General features: G+C 35.1%; 1 protein-coding gene across 1 annotated transcript; it reads left to right on the top strand.

The window, feature by feature from the left end:
* The first annotated feature begins 280 nt into the window (after nt 1-280).
* Nucleotides 281-10,914, top strand: LOC113692875 (cadmium/zinc-transporting ATPase HMA3). Its single transcript, XM_027211479.2, has 10 exons — nt 281-750; nt 889-1,129; nt 2,778-3,038; nt 5,328-5,425; nt 6,703-6,958; nt 7,055-7,192; nt 7,498-7,825; nt 8,091-8,293; nt 8,457-8,659; nt 9,083-10,914. The coding sequence occupies exons 2-10, from the start codon at nt 895-897 to the stop codon at nt 10,682-10,684; spliced, it is 3,324 nt and encodes a 1,107-aa protein (XP_027067280.2). The 5' UTR covers nt 281-750; nt 889-894; the 3' UTR covers nt 10,685-10,914.
* The last annotated feature ends 5,355 nt before the right edge of the window (nt 10,915-16,269 follow it).

Genomic DNA, 16,269 nt, shown 5'->3' with positions numbered 1-16,269 from the left:
TAGAATGAGTCATATATGCTCCTTTCTCGGCTACCAAAGCATTAGTTCCAAATTTATCACGTGCCGGACTGCAATTCAGAACAAAGAGGCCACTGAAGGATATTAAGTAATAGGAAAGTACAAAAGGAGCCCTTCTCTCCATTCTATCAGGGAGATAAACAAAAAAAATTGAAGTCCGCATCCATACCAATTCTCTATCTGTTATCCAGTTAGGTGTTAGGTCATTCAAGATAAGAAACTGTTAGGCATGCTTTTTTGCTAATAAGGATATAGAATCATCTTTAACCATTCGAGCAAATAAAATTTTCATGAATTCTAGCATTTTTTTTCCTAGATATAGGAACCAAGTTACCATATATTCATCCAAGTGCATTTAGGAACTAGGAATTGCACCAATACTATAGGATCCTTTGTTCGAACATATATTCTTGGCACTAGAATAAAATAAAGTGATCAAGAAATGACCCTCCAAGAATCGTCACTTGGGAGCCCCCAAGGTCAAAAGCCATGTCCAACTGTTCCTCCATATAATGATCCCTATATAAGTTCAGAGTTATTCGAGTAGGTGGTTTTCATATGTGGACTCCAACTCTTTTCCTCCATTTTTCTTCCTTATATTTCTCCCTCATATTCACCATAACTTGTGACTTCTATGTCTGATACTTTGCCCTGACTCGATACAACTCATCCTTCTTTAACTTGGAGAATTAGCTTATCAGAGCGTTTCTCTGATCGCAGAGATTTTCTTGAGTAAGCAAGAATACTAGAATTTTGTTCCATCCTTCTTCTTCTTTTTTTTTTCCCGCTGTTATCGCATTTTGGATTACTTGTTTGCTTGAACATTGACGAGATTAATATTCATATTCTTCTGCATATGGTTTCATGCAGAAACTTATGATGAAGAAAAACATGGTTGCACATGCTAGTGCTAGTCATGGAGAAGATGGTGAAGAGAAGAAGATTCAGAAAAGCTACTTTGACGTGCTGGGAATTTGTTGCCCTTCAGAAGTTCCATTGATTGAGAACATTCTCAAATCAATGGATGGAGTGAAAGATGTTTCAGTAATTGTCCCAACGAAAACAGTTATTGTTCTCCATGATAGTATTCTCACTTCTCAGTTGCAAATAGGTATTTTCTTGAAATGTTCATTTCTTTCCCTTATTGGTCCATCCGTAACGTGGAGGGCTAGGGGGAGGCATGTGGACGGTCCTTTGCCTTTTCTTTTTTCTTTTATTTAACTTTACATATCACTTATTGATGCTAGACGTTATATTTCCCTTTCATTTCCAATCAACTAAAAGAGCAATTAGTGTCATTTTAGGTTATTTCCGTAATGCAAAAGGTTAAGAGTTTACGATGCCGTAATCCGATAATTATAGTGTCGATGGTTAAGAGGTTAAAGGTCGAATTTTGATGTCTTTTCTTTCTTGGTAATGAAAAAAGTGTTTCTCTTTTTTTTGGGGGGGGGGGGTTAATTCACTTAACCTAAAAATTTTAAGAAATGAAGTAAGAAAAAAAGGAAAAAGACAGAAAGCAATTATTGTATGTGTAATAGGTTGTCTAAGTGAAAAATGTTTGACTACTGTTTGCTTCAACTTGGACTTGTTTTTCCCTCTGTTTTCTTCAGCTGATAGTGAAATTGATACCATGGAATTATGTTTTTGACATTATAGTAGTCTATGGTAATGGCTGCTTAGATGAAAAGTGAAACTAACATCCCTCAAATGGAATCAGTTTATTCTTACCCAAAAAAAAAGGGCTAGCTTCTTTGTGCATCAGATAGATTTGATCAAGTGCGTGATCTGTGGTCCATGTTAGCATCAGTGCTGGTGGGGTTTGCTGAAACGTCACAGCAGTCCCATTGGCATTATAAATTGAAAAGGAAGATGTCATCCATCATGCTAATCATGTTGCCTTTGTTCAGTTATTTTTGCCCTTTTCATCATTTTCTTTTTTTCATATGCAATTATTGGGATCACCTATATAGAACTTAACATGTAGCCTATGTCAAGAGCTATGCACTTTTCCCCCTTTTTTATGGTTGGAAAAATAATGGGGTTGGGGTGAAGGGGGTTGAGAAGTTTATAGACAGATTTGAGGCCTATAACTATAATTAAAACTACTCTTTAGTCTCTTTATGTTTGCCAGGATTACATTTTAATTGTTTGTGATTTGGTATTGGAGACACCTTTAGATGGAATTTTTTTAATTATTTACTTTGAGAATCAAAACTTGCATAATTTTCTTGAATCTTGTCTAAGCAAAGGTTGTAGATGGTTAGTTTAGAAAAGTTCCTTTTTTTTTTATCCTTTAGAAAAGTTCCTTTTGGATGTTACATTTTTGTTTCCTTTTGTTCTTTGTTTTTTTTTTTGTCAATATTTTAAGTTATCTCTTTCAACAGATTTAACTTTTTTTTTTCTTTTTGGCTCTCTCTCTCTCTTTCTCTCTCTCTCTATATATATATATATATATATATTTATTTATTTATTTATTTATTTATAGACACACACACACACACACGTATGTATGTATGTATGTATATATGTAAATTAAGGAAATATTTTTTTTGTTTGCTCCTTTGAGGCAATTTTCTTTGGGCAAACTAATCTAGATTGGAAAATCTACAAAGTAAATGTGCTAAATTTAATTACCCAAATTGATTTTGAATATAGAAAACCATTCTTTGAACATAGAAAACCAGTAGAATGCGATCATCGATTTTGATTTTCACTAACAAATTCTCTTATTATTCATTTCTTCTGATTTTGATGGGCAGTTAAAGCACTGAATAAAGCAAGATTGGAGGCAAGTATTAGAGTACAAGGCGTCAATAGTGCCCAAAAAAAATGGCCTAGTCCATATGCAATTGCTTCTGGGGTATTACTTTTGCTGTCCTTTCTCAAATATTTCTACTACCCCTTTCACTGGCTAGCACTTGGATCTGTGGCATTTGGTATCATTCCCATTATTTTTAGAGCTCTATCTGCACTTCGCAATCTCACACTAGGGGATATCAACATCCTTCTTGTGATTACAGGTACATCATATCTCTTGATTTCAACCCAAAAAATTGCTATTATATTGTTCCATGTATAAAAAGGTTAACACATTATTTATTAGATTATTGGACCTACAAGAGATTGTTAAGTGCTTTGTATCCCTTCTATTTTATATTCAAAACTCACAAGCATTCTTGTGGGCTTGGACAGACATTAAAAGATCTAAGTAGTAAGTTGGACTAACTCTGTTTTGCAGTCTCAAACTTGTACAAGTTTTACATTTTATACCTTATATTTTAATTTTATACGCTTTACACTTCGTCTAAAATTGAAAGTTTATAGTGCAACGTGTTTAAAATTAAAATTAGAATGTAAAATGAAAAAGTGATACAAATTCGAAAAGCAAAGCAGAATTGATCCTAAAAGGTTCCACCTCTAGGTGCTTGGAGCTATAGGGCACGTTGTACAAAACATCCTAGCTCCTCATATTGTATGAAAAGAACTTTCTGTGCTCCAAAATGAAAGTGATCTTTAATAATCTAAAATTGATTTATGAAGCTAGCAAATAAATTAATGAATTAATAATCGACTAAATTTTGGGATCCAAAGATATTTGGCAGGAATAACTGTATTGCTTTAATAAAGAAGCTCTTACTCCTAATCTTGTCCAAATGCCAACAAAGTCGTGCACGTCACGAAATGACATGCCTTACATTATCGTCCACGCCACCTAAAAAAAGAGTAACTGTCCTTTTGCTTTTGTAGTTCATACTGTCTTCCCTTAACTTCTTTGGAGTTTTGTTCTTTTATATAGATCTTATCTTTAACCTTGGTGTATGGAATTAAAATGTTTACTCTTTTTTTCCCCCCTCTTTTTGCAGGCTCATAGGCTCAAAAGGTTAACGGAATAATCTGTTAAATATTAACCACTAAACTACAATCAAATAGCCAAAAAGAAATTGCTAATTAAATTACTTAATAAATGTTGAATTACCAAGGAAGGATGTGAATTTATTTATTTTCTTTCTTCTTTTTTCTTTTTTACGATACCATTGACTGATAATGCTTTGATCCTTTAATCTAATCCTCTCTTCTGTTCACTGTATTACCAAAACTCAGCACACAAATGGCATCTTTGCATGTCACTTTCATTTGTTTAATTACATTGTCTTTTCAAAATTCTTTTCTGTTAAATTATGTTTAGCTTAGTGGAGTTATAAAGTTTAAGGAACAAGCAATCACGATTCATTTAAACAAGAGTTAGAAAGATGAAAAAATTATAATTTTCTTTTCTTCATATATATTTAGGGAAAAAAATTGTTAAGTGTCAATTGCATGTCGAGGAGGGAAATGGAAATTTGCCTCTTTGCATGACGATATCAAACGGAACGCAAAGTGGGATCACCAGAACCCATTTTATCGAGTAACTGTTAGACAAATCCTTAATTAATTCGTGATTTTATTGCTATTTTAACAATGTTATCAACTGTAAAGGTAAAGAGGAAATATTTGGAACAGATGAAGCAACATATAGTAATGTAGTATTGTACGGAATTACCAATTAAAGACAAAGAAAAGTTCAATACTTGGAGAAGTAATATAATCATATATCAACATCTAATAGCATTTAGAATTTGATAGCGATCCGTATCTGAAATCAATTAGTGCCACTATAGTTCGATCCCCTGTCTTTCTTGTTTAGCACCAAAAATGAGAAAGCTAGTTTTTTTTTTCATTCTTTTATTTTTCCAACCCCTTATGACTTTTGAGAAAGTTCCAATATATTCTTTATTTCTAAATGATATTTGCCACTAAAAAACATATTAAAAGTCCCCACCCCACAAAAGAGTCTTTGTGGATGGTATGGCTCTTTTCTGGCTATTTGTTGTTGTGGCTTCCCTTGATACAATGATAAATAGGATTTCCCACTAACTTTTCTTCTCAAAAGTGGCACCAAATTTGCTTGCCTAGGTGGGCCGTTCATAATAATAACTACCACATTCTTTTTTCTTCTTTTTTTTTTTGGGGCACACTGCCACATTCATTTTAGGTCCTTGCAGGTTATCACAACATGCAATTTTGTTACATCTAGTCCAAATTTTTTCTAATTGGACTTTGCTAATTTATTTTTTTTCTTATGTTGCCCGCTCAAATAATAATACATATGCTAAAAGAACCCTCTCATTTCAACCAGAATTCCAGAAGGACAAATTCGTAAGTTTAAAGAAAAAACTAAATTCCAATTTAGGCAAAGATTGGTGCTGTTTTGGGCTATATCTTTGAGTGTAACTTTTTAGTTTTTCTAATCTGTGTCATATTTTTTGCAGTTGCGGGTTCAATTGTTTTGCGCGATTATTGGGAAGCTGCCACAATTGTCTTCCTGTTTACCATATCAGAATGGTTAGAGTCACTAGCAAGTCACAAGGTTTGTGCCAAAAGTTCAACTGTCCTGCCTTCTTTTCTTTCTGTCTATGTGTGTACTGTGTGAACTTGCATGTGTACTCTATTAAAATGTGTCATCAGCTACATTCACAGCATTATCAGTAACATGCTTTTGCTTATGTAAAAGCAAGCAAATTAGTGGAATTTAGAAGGAATTGACTAGAGAATCAAGAAACGAAATGCTAGTTCTTGTGGACAATGTTAGCAGCAGTTTGCATTTCTTTTGTAGTTTTGAATGTTGGTAAGGTCTCAAATAACAAAACCATGAGGTACTGGCTGATCAATGTATCTGATGGTAAAGTAAATATAGCTAATCTAGCTAGTAAAATGCTTGATTCTTTCATTTCACCAACAATGCCACATTTCTTTTGGTATCGTAATTCTTTGGATAAATTATCTTTTGCTCCCTTATGATTTGATGCTTTACATCATAATGCCCTTATGATTTAAAAACTTGTATAACCCCTTATAGTTTGGATTAAAGTATTACTGTTAGTTTTTCAATTATAACTAGTGATCAATAAAAAAAAGATCAAATTGATAAATTTGTCCTTTAATTACTTCCTTTTTTCCCTCCAAACATAAAAAAGAAGAATTTGAAATTAAAAAGATATATAAGAACTAGAAAATACCATTAATGATTTGGTTTTAAAAACCCATAATGATATTTGTAGTCAAACAAGATTTGGTATTGTTTGTTTCTTATTTATTTCTTTTATATTTCCCTTCTATCTTTTTTTCTTATTTATTTACTTTTTATTTTCCTTCCATCTCTTTTGTATTTGGAGAAAATTAAGATTTTGTACGCCAAAATATAGGTTCTCAAAATCATCTCTTCACTTCCAAAAGAAGAGAGAGGGGGGGGGGAGGGATAGAGAGAAGGAAAAAAGAAAAAAGTAGTGAAAGGGTGAATTAGTCAATTTATTAGTTTGATTTTGACCTTTTACCGTTGACCATTAGTTTTAACGGAAAAACTACTAGTGACATTTTAAACTAACCCCATAAGGGGGTTATATATAAGTTTTTAAACCATACAGGGGTTATGTGATAAAATATCAAAACTATAAGGGGGTAGAAGGTAATTTACCCTAATTTTTTTGATCTGAAATCTACGCTGCTAGTTTATTCTCAACTGGATGTTGAAGCTGGCTATTAGGATTTGGGAGGGTTTTAAATTGATGTAATTTCTACTTCAGTTGTAATTTAATCAAGAAAATTGCAAATCCTTAATGTTTATAGATGGTTTTGATGATTGTGTAGGCCACTGCAGCAATGTCATCATTACTTAATTTAGTCCCACAAAGAGCTGTTTTAGCTGAAACTGGGGAAGAAGTTGATGTTAATGATGTGAAGGTGAATTCAGTTCTTGCTGTTAAGGGTGGTGAGATTATTCCCATTGATGGAGTTGTTGTAGAGGGGAATTGTGATGTAGATGAGAAGACTTTGACTGGAGAATCGTTTCCAGCTATCAAGCAGAAGGACTCCAATGTTTGGGCTGGCACCATTAATGTCAATGGTAATTCTTCTGTTGTTCCGTATTCTGTTGTTGATCAATGACTAAACCATTTAGACTGTCTTGTACTGATAATGGCATTTTTTTTTTTTGTTTTAGGGTACATTAGCATTAGAACTACAGAGCTTGCTGAAGATTGCGTGGTGGCAAGAATGACAAAGCTTGTAGAAGAGGCGCAGAACAACAAATCTAGAACTCAAAGATTCATAGAGAAGTTTGCAAAGTATTATACACCAGGTTAGCAATCTGCAACATTGTTAGAGGAACACCGTCTCCTGCATTTTCCTGTAGAGTAACACAGATAGTATGACCATAAGTTGGATAGCTATTCTAATTCATTGCTATATATGCTTTTACCTTCTTTTTGCAGCTATGTATGATACTGAATAGCATGGACTTTTCTCTTCAATTTGCTTACAAGCAATTCCAGTGTTTTGCATTTTGATATCAACATTGCCTCAAATGAGAAACATTGTTTCAAATCCTTTGCTGTGAATTCATTTCTAAACTATTAGCTAATGACAAATTTGAATTTCTGGCAGCCATTGTGTTAATGTCAGCTGCTTTGGCAGTGATTCCAGCTTCATTAAGAGTTCACAATCAGAAACAATGGTACCACATTGCTTTGGTTGTTCTAGTCAGTGCTTGTCCGTGTGCGCTTATCCTCTCTACGCCTGTAGCTATCTTCTGTGCACTTACAAAGGCTGCAAAATCAGGTGTATTCTTTAAGGGAGCAGATTATCTTGAGACGCTAGCTAATGTAAAAGTTATGGCGTTTGATAAAACTGGTACGGTAACTAGAGCAGAATTTGAAGTGACAGAATTTAGATCTCTGCTGGATGATTGTAGCCTAAGCAATATGCTTTACTGGTAAAGTTTTCTAATTTCCTTTTCTTTTTTGTTTGTCTGTATTATGTTAAATGGTGGAAGCATTTTTGACCATTACAGTATGTTGATGGATATAAGACAATGGTTTAGACATGTCACTGAGCAGAACTTACTATTACATGTTCGAACCTTGATAGAAAGAAATTTTGACTTTATTAGACTCAGAATCGTAAACAACTTTAAAAAAAAAAGTTCAGATTGATGTCACAAAAGTTGCAACTAACCTCTCTAAACTGAACAATTTCAGGGTTTCAAGTATTGAGAGTAAGTCAAGTCATCCTATGGCAGCTGCACTGGTTGACCTTGCACAATCACATCAGGTTGAACCGAAACCTGACAAAGTTGAGAAATTTCAGGATTATCCTGGTGAAGGAATCTATGGCAGAATTGATGGGAAAGAAATCTACATAGGAAATTCAAAAATCTCAGCAAGAGCAGGATGTCCCTCTGGTAAATTTAATTTATGTGTTTGTTGCTTAAGTATTACTTCGAATGCCTAATATTTTTGACATAATTCATATACTACATTTCTTGGCACGGGAGAGGAAGTTTGTATTGAAATCTGATACATATTGTTGTCAGAGAATGAGTCTCTTAACACCTTCACTTTCAGTTCCCAAACTAGGAGGAAATATTGATGAAGGGAAGTCGGTGGGCTACATATTCGTGGGGTCAACTCCTGCTGGAATTTTTAGCCTTGCTGATGTCTGTCGAACCGGAGCAAAAGAAGCGTTAAAAGAGCTTAAATCAGCAGGCATCAAAACGGTCATGCTAACAGGGGATAGCTATGCAGCAGCCAGACATGCACAAGATCAGGTAACGCCCAAAACATATTTAGCATATCTAATGGCTGGATAATAAGATTTTATACTTGATAATGTTTCATGTATTCTCAGAAATACTAATGTATCCGTAATTAAAGATAATAGCCATTGGTTTTATCCTATCTTTAATCTTGAAATAGCGTGAGCCTGGTCAGGATTCAATATTCGGATAAAAATGTTCATTTGCAAACAATTTTTGTATGATTTGCAGAACGTCCGTCCAATGCTTATTCCTTTATTCTAGAAGAAAAATTTTTTTTTTGGCCTTCGAATTAATCCAGATCTTTCATTTAACACATAATAGAAGGGGCAAATTTTCATCTGAGATATTGCATTCTTTCATACTTAAGGCGACAGGAAGGATCAGAAATAGTGTTGACAACTTTGAATTATGAACTGGAAATTGTGATTGCAGTTAGGAGGTGCTCTAGATGCTGTCCATGCTGAGCTCCTGCCACAAGATAAGGCAAAAATTATTGAGGACTACCAGAAGTTAGCCTACACAGCCATGATTGGTGATGGAATTAATGATGCCCCTGCATTAGCTACTGCTGACATTGGTATATCAATGGGCATTTCCGGCTCAGCGCTTGCAACAGAAACCGGTCATGTCATTCTAATGACAAATGACATTCGGAGAATACCAAAAGTTGCACGTCTGGCTAGAAGAGTCCGAAGAAAAATACTTGAGAATATGATTCTTTCAGTTGCAACCAAAGGTTCTATAGTAGCCTTGGCCATAGCAGGCCATCCACTAGTTTGGGCTGCTGTCTTGGCTGATGTCGGGACATGCTTGCTGGTGATCTTAAACAGCATGCTTCTACTTAGAGAAAAGCCAAAACACCAGAGAAAATGTTGCAAATCTTCTGCTGCATCAGCACTGGACAACAAACAGAACAAGAAATGTTCAGGAAGAGATTCACTGCATATTCTTCCCTGTTGTTCTGCAATAATACCACAAGAACACTGCAACGTGAAGTCATGCTGTTCCAGGAACAGTGCTCCAAGACATCAATCTGGTCCACAAAGCAGCAGTTCAAGCTCATGCAGAAGTAGTAAAATTGCAGATTACACTGACAAGCATAGTTGCTGTGGAAATGGTAAGGGAATCCAAATGGCAAAATGCTCAAATCTTGGAAGCGATAATAGTGATCTTGAACATATAGGAGAATTAAGCACACATCAGCATGGAGAGCTTAGTTGTTCAAAGTCAATAAAAATGCTTGGCAAAAGTTTATCACCTGCCAAAGAAGACAATGGGAAAAGTTCTGAAAGTGATTTGCTGCATACTCATCAGCCTTGTTGTCATGCAATTAAGCCTCAAAAACAGTGTGAGGTGGATACATGCTTCTCCAAGAACTGTGCTCCAACATATCAGTCAGGTGCATTGAGTTCCAGCTCCAGAGGTAGTTGTAAAAAGTCAGAGTTCAAGAACAAAAAAAGTTGCTGTGAACGTGATAAACAAGCTCGAAAGCCAAAATGCTGTAATCGTGGAAGCTGCAAAGGTAATCCTGAACATATAGGATTGAGCACACATCATCATGGAGAAAGCAATTGTTCAGAGTCATCCAAAAGGCATGCATTTGATGATGGGGTAAATGAGATCGAACAGTGTTCCTCTTTCAATTGCAAATCTTGTGGCTCTTCTGTTCAGGATTCCCAACTGAGTTCCAAAACTGAAGTTGAGGTGAAACTTTGCCCAGATCATCCAAAAGATCACATCACTGCAGATGAAGAATTAGGTGAGCCGAAAAGATTTTGTTGTGGTCATGATCAGGGGGACAATTTTCAATCTTTGTGCAAGGATCATTCTGCAGACTGCAGTCCACCATATCAACAAACGACCACTGATATTTTAGGAGGCCACAACCATGTTGGCTGCGGAGCCCCAAGAGCTTGCTTGTCAAAGAGACATGTTGGTGGATGTTGTGAGAGTTTTAGGAAAGAATGTTGTGTTCACGGTGGACATTTTGAAGCCGGTTTCAGAGGAGGTTTGTCAGAAATTGTCATTGAATAAGAATAGACAACTGTATTATTATCAGAAGCAGTGTTCTATTCAGAAGTTTTGGTTCCTAATTCCTGATATAGAGAATGAGTTTTCTATTCTCTTCTTCTTTTCTTATTCGATTAATGTTTTTCTGAAATTTGCATAGCCTATAGTTTGGTTATGCCTCCTGTCTTGTTCTACCAAGTACTACTATTATTAGGAGGAAAAAAATCAGTAAAAGGAAGTGCAGTTTATTGGTCCGGGCTTTGTACAATTTTATCTTGGACTAACATTTCGAAGAAAATGAGCTGTATAACGTCGAAGAGAACTGCAGATCCAGGGCTTCTGCAATTGTGTTGCAATTGTACTTGATATTATAGGCACTACCATAACAAATGTAAAATAAAAATAGAAAATATAGACACTAAAACAACGACGTGCAAAAATTCAACAAACGTTCTTGCTCATGCAATTTGTATCCCATTTTCAAATTTGCTGAGTCTAATTTCAAATAAACTTATATCTCACCACATTAATTTTAGCGAATACAAACAACCTAGATCTGGAGGCAACTATATATGAGACTTGTAAACTCCTCTTAGCTCGCTCGTACTTACCTGTACCAAAGGTTCCATCACCTTGCGAGGAAATTTCAGTTCCTAGAACGAAAAATAAGTAGAGAAATAGAGGACACCCTGAGGGGAATAAAAGTCAGCAAGGTGGATTAAAAGATATACTGTCAACTTGTTGAAATAAAATCTGAAACGTTATCAATCAGCACAAATTTTTTGACTTTTATTACCATCTTAGGAAATGGTTAAAGTAAAAGAACAACTAAAAGTAAAATGCCTGCCAGACCAACATATATTCTTTAGTGGTGTTAGGCGACTGGTTCATGTTTTTGCCTCCAGCCGCGGCAACTCTTTTGGAACAGCAATTACAACGAATCAGATAAGAACAATACCATTTGTGGCTCCAATTAATATCTTCCCCTTCTCCTTGATGTTGTCGCGAGATAAATGTTCAAATCTGTGGGCAGATTGCTTCATTTCAAATGTCACAAATCAAGATTTTAAGAACTGCAAGAAACCATTTTAGCAATTTTCCAATTAAATATTTTCTTCCTAGTACACAATCCGCGCATATGTCTGAGATTTTTACAAGAGTTTTAGGTTAATTATCGCTATTCTGATGCTGGATGCTGGTGGTGTCCCTTTGCTAATTCGAAGAGCCAATTCTCAATATTGACGCAAGGCCACTACACCCTAAAGATTCTATTCCCATTCTAATCGTGCAGCACTTTCTAGTTTCCATGACTTGTTAGCTTGTTAGGTCTAGTCCCACAAAATTAACAAATGAAAATAATAGTAAATAAAGATTCCAGAATTTACACACGTCCATCAGTGCGAATTTACTATGAGAAAGTGAGTACAAAACCCCAAGAAATAATTCCTAAATCCAAAAGCATCTAAAATTAAAAATATAAAAGAGACTAAATAGCACAAAATGCTTAATAATCTAAAGGTCCAAATAGTCTACTAACTTGCTCTTTTTGTTTAATTCTTAATTAAAACCTCTCTTAGATCAAGGCATATACCTCCTAAAATGCTCTTGGATCCGTGCCCATGGCACGTGGATTGTTGTCTTGGCACACTTGAACTTAAATAAGTCTATTCTATTTACAATCACTAAGAGAAGAGACCTCTTTATAAAATTTCTAATGTGTGATACAAAAACAAATTCAACAAGTTTTCACTTTGACAGATTAGCGTATATCCAACATCGACAAATAGCATACATACTCCATCTTCTCTACAAAAGTCTCAATGGACCCCAACAAGCCAAAGCTCAATGGTCTAAAAGTCACAAAAGCCTCAATGGATCCTAACGAGCCATATTCAAGAAAGCCTCCATGGATCCCAATATCCCAATTGGTTAAAAGTACGAATATAGTAATCTTGTTCCATTTTCTCCATAAAGTCTAAATAACCTACTAACTAACTCTTTTGTTTTGGTCCTTAACCCAAAACCACTTTTTAAATTGGGACCTGAGCCACCCAAACTTCTCTTGAATTGGTGCCTTGGCACTTAAACTCAAATAAGTCCACTCCACCAAATAAAAAGATTTATTTGTAAAACTCTTGATATGGAATACAAAAACAAACTCAGCATAGCTTTCTTTTATTGGTAAGAAAAAAAAGTTTAGAACGAGGAGAAGGTATTTCATTCTAAAGTCACTGTATTTTTAGCAGTGCTTCTTATAAATTGTCTACTATAATTAAAAGGCATAGGAAAAATTTACTATTTTCTGGTTCTGAATAGGTGCATAGAGATTTTGTAAGATATTTCAGTTTTATCCGAAATTTCTAATGATCTACCTTCTTCATATTCTATCTAATTCATCACAGATTTGCAACTTTGTCCATCCTGGAAAAACTTATTTATGTTTTCTGTGTCAAATTTTATTGTTAGCTAGATACTTGAAATAATTGTCTAGAATTTTTTTTGTTTCATTTCAAAAGATAGGGTGATAAAAGATGAATGATTCTTTAACTTCGTGGTGAATGAATCTTATCTCCACATGTTCCCAACACTTCATTGAAAGTATCCACAACAGCCAAAAATAGAGTAGAAAAAAATAATCAAATTGCTTCACTGAAGCAAAATTGTGGTTCTCATTATGACACCATATGTTTATCCAACCATGATCGACAGAAGTCATAATGGGAGAATGAAGGTAAAATATGCAAAGCGAACCAATCTAAATCTTGGCCGAAATGCATATTTCTTGTCGCTAGAAGGAGCAAAGGTGGTCCAAAAATGGCATTCCAGAATATATGCGATCCCCTCCTCCTTATCTAAGCCAGACCACCCTATACATGTATATATGTCATGGCAATTGCATTGTTGTCTCAAAAGGGAATCCACCTTTCTTTTCCTGCGGCTTATTCACTTAATTAAGTTGTTTTTCCACAACATGCACAAGTAGTTAAAGGAGCAAAAGATATGATTCTTAATATGATTAAATTGCAATCCACCGCCCATTGTGCCTACTCTTGTTTTTGCCTTTGTTCAGATCTGTGGAGGAGAAGCACTGATGATCTTCTGACGAGTTTTGCATGAGGACTGAGGAAATAGGAAGCGGATTACAGCCAGGGATGACTTGTGCGGCAAAGCAAGCCCTGGCTGCATTTTGCTTTCTTCTCATCATGTAAGGCTCTGAGGAGCTATCAAATTAAGGTGGCAACAAGAGTATTTTGATGGACAGACTGGGTTTGTAGTAACTTCTAAGCAATTAGTACATTGAAAATTTTCAGTTGTTTCGCACGGAAATTTACAGAACCATATTCCAATCTGAACAACATTACACGGTTGCTTTCTTTCTTTTTTGATTTATTTTTTTCCTGAAAGTGATTGAAGCAACCAGCAATGCATGGGTGCTACTCCCCCACCCCCGTCCCCCCCGGCGGGGAAATTCCTAATATCTAAAAGTCTTGTAATTGTTTTTTCTAGAGGAATAATCTGAGGAATTTTTCAATCAATATTTTTCAACACCTTTCAAAATTGGATCAAAATCAGATAGATAAACCCTTGAAGCTACAACGTGATTCAAGATTGTATCTTAGGTGCAAGAACAATACTGATACAAAATATAATTTTACATAAAGTACCGTACGTGTTCCACTTTCTTATAGTGCTAACTATTGTGACAAAATAGGGCATATGAAAGAGTTTGGGCCGCAAATTTAAAGGTGAAAAGTGAAATTAGTCCTCAAAGAAATTAACTTTCACCATTTGGACCAAAAAACTGTGTAAATTTATTGAAGTAGAAAAGTAAAGTTATCTATTGTTAAATAACAAAACAAGAAACTCATTTTACGGTACTTGACAGAGTTGAAATTATTAAATTACTATCTTATAATAACTTTGTAACCATTTGCAAGTTGAAACTTAAAATTTTGGGATAATATCAGCAACCTCCCTGTAGATGTGTTATAGTATCACTTAATACCCCTGAAATTTCTAAAATCTCTCTTTACTTCCCTCGAGTTGTCAATTTTTTTAACATTTCAGTTCCTTTGAATTAAATTCAAGGGATAATCTCGGAAACCTCCCCAGAGACTTCTTGTGAGGACCCGAATTTTTCTTACTTTTATTTTATTTTACTGGCTTATTTAATTATTTATTTACCCGTTTTCTTTGAATAATTTATTTTAACCACTTTAATTTTATTTGCATAGAGCAATGTCTCATTTATATTTTTAAAAAGTTCTGTTAGCAAATTTAATTTTTCTGCGGCTCGTCTAGTAAGGAATAGCGAATGCACGTTTTTCGAGATGATATTCGATCCGAGAGTGCAATGATCTTGGAGGATTAATTTTAAACTAATAAGTATGAGTATTTGTAGTATTAGAGAAAGCACCTTGGAGGATTAGTATTTAAATGTAGCAAACAAGAAGGAATTGGCAGTGCATGACGCTATTAGAGCTACTATTCAAAGTTGACTTTTACCCTCCAAAAGCTTCCTTTCACCTCACTTTCCCATCACATTTCAAAGCTCACTTTCTCTCCTTTTTCTCCTCTCCATGGCCGGCCCTCTCTAGCTCAAGAAGAAGGGAGAAAAGCTTCAATTTTTCTTGACCAATCTTGCTCCAAGATCCATACAAAATCCTCCAAACCTTTAGTAGTTGATCCAACTTGAAGTAAGCTTCCATCTTGTGGTGAATTCTTGGTGGTTAGTGGTGCATAACTTGGCTCTTCCTAGGGTTCAAGAACTTGAAGAGGTAACAAGTTCATCCTTCTTTAATCTTTCAAATTTTACCAAGAGTAGAGGTTGTATTTCATGAGTTTGAAACCCTAATCAAGAAGTTAGCCGAGAGGACTTGAGGAACTTTTATTTCTTGCTTTATATCCTAGGCTAGTGGTCTTGAGGTGACCTTTTAGGTAGCTGACTTGAGGCCTCTTGCTTGATTGTTGTTGTTTTTGTGATGAGTGATTTGATATTGGCTTGGTAAGTGGAGAGAAAATTGGAAGAAACCATGGGAAGTGCTGGCCGAAAATTTGCTGCCTTGTTACCTTGCTTGGATTTTGAATTTTTGTTGCTTATATGGCTGCTAAAATGCTTGTCATATGTTATATTATATGTGTGAAAATTATCTTTCAAAAATCATTTCAATTGGTTACATAAAACTTGCATTTTGAAGAAAGGAAGAAAACTGGAACAGCCACCCAGGTCAGCCGACCAGTAATTCTTTGTCTGCAAATAAATCTTTGTACAAAAGTCGAAATCGAGTGCTGTTTATGGCATTTGAAACTAAACACCAGGGTCTTTCAAATGGTATAAAATTCCCCTACTAATTCATTTTGAGTCAGCTGTAACGAACTGGCAAAGTGGACTCATTTATTTCACCTGTTTACCCGAGAAAATCATACAGCTGCATCTTGTGGCTCAATTTCGTCTCACTTGTGAAAAGAGTTTGAAAATGATGTCTTCTGATGAATTATTGCATTTTGAATTGAGTTTCTAACGCCATAAACCATTCTCAATTTGGACTTGTGTAGAGTTAGTTATAGCCGGATTTCAAAACTGTGTCGAAGCTTGGTGACTAGAAATC

This window comes from Coffea arabica, chromosome 6c (assembly GCF_036785885.1).
Source record: "Coffea arabica cultivar ET-39 chromosome 6c, Coffea Arabica ET-39 HiFi, whole genome shotgun sequence".
Classification (NCBI taxonomy): domain Eukaryota; kingdom Viridiplantae; phylum Streptophyta; class Magnoliopsida; order Gentianales; family Rubiaceae; genus Coffea; species Coffea arabica.
Note: the sequence above shows the minus strand (reverse complement) of the source record. Positions and strands in the feature narration are given on the sequence as shown.

What these genes read in the sequence shown, in the direction of transcription:
- LOC113692875 (XM_027211479.2), top strand. Translation starts at nt 895, where the DNA reads ATGATGAAGAAAAACATGGTTGCACATGCTAGTGCTAGTCATGGAGAA. An exon ending in AGTCACTAGCAAGTCACAAG is followed by an intron (nt 5,426 to 6,702) that starts GTTTGTGCCAAA and finishes ATGATTGTGTAG; the next exon opens with GCCACTGCAGCAATGTCATC. An exon ending in TGCAAAGTATTATACACCAG is followed by an intron (nt 7,193 to 7,497) that starts GTTAGCAATCTG and finishes AATTTCTGGCAG; the next exon opens with CCATTGTGTTAATGTCAGCT.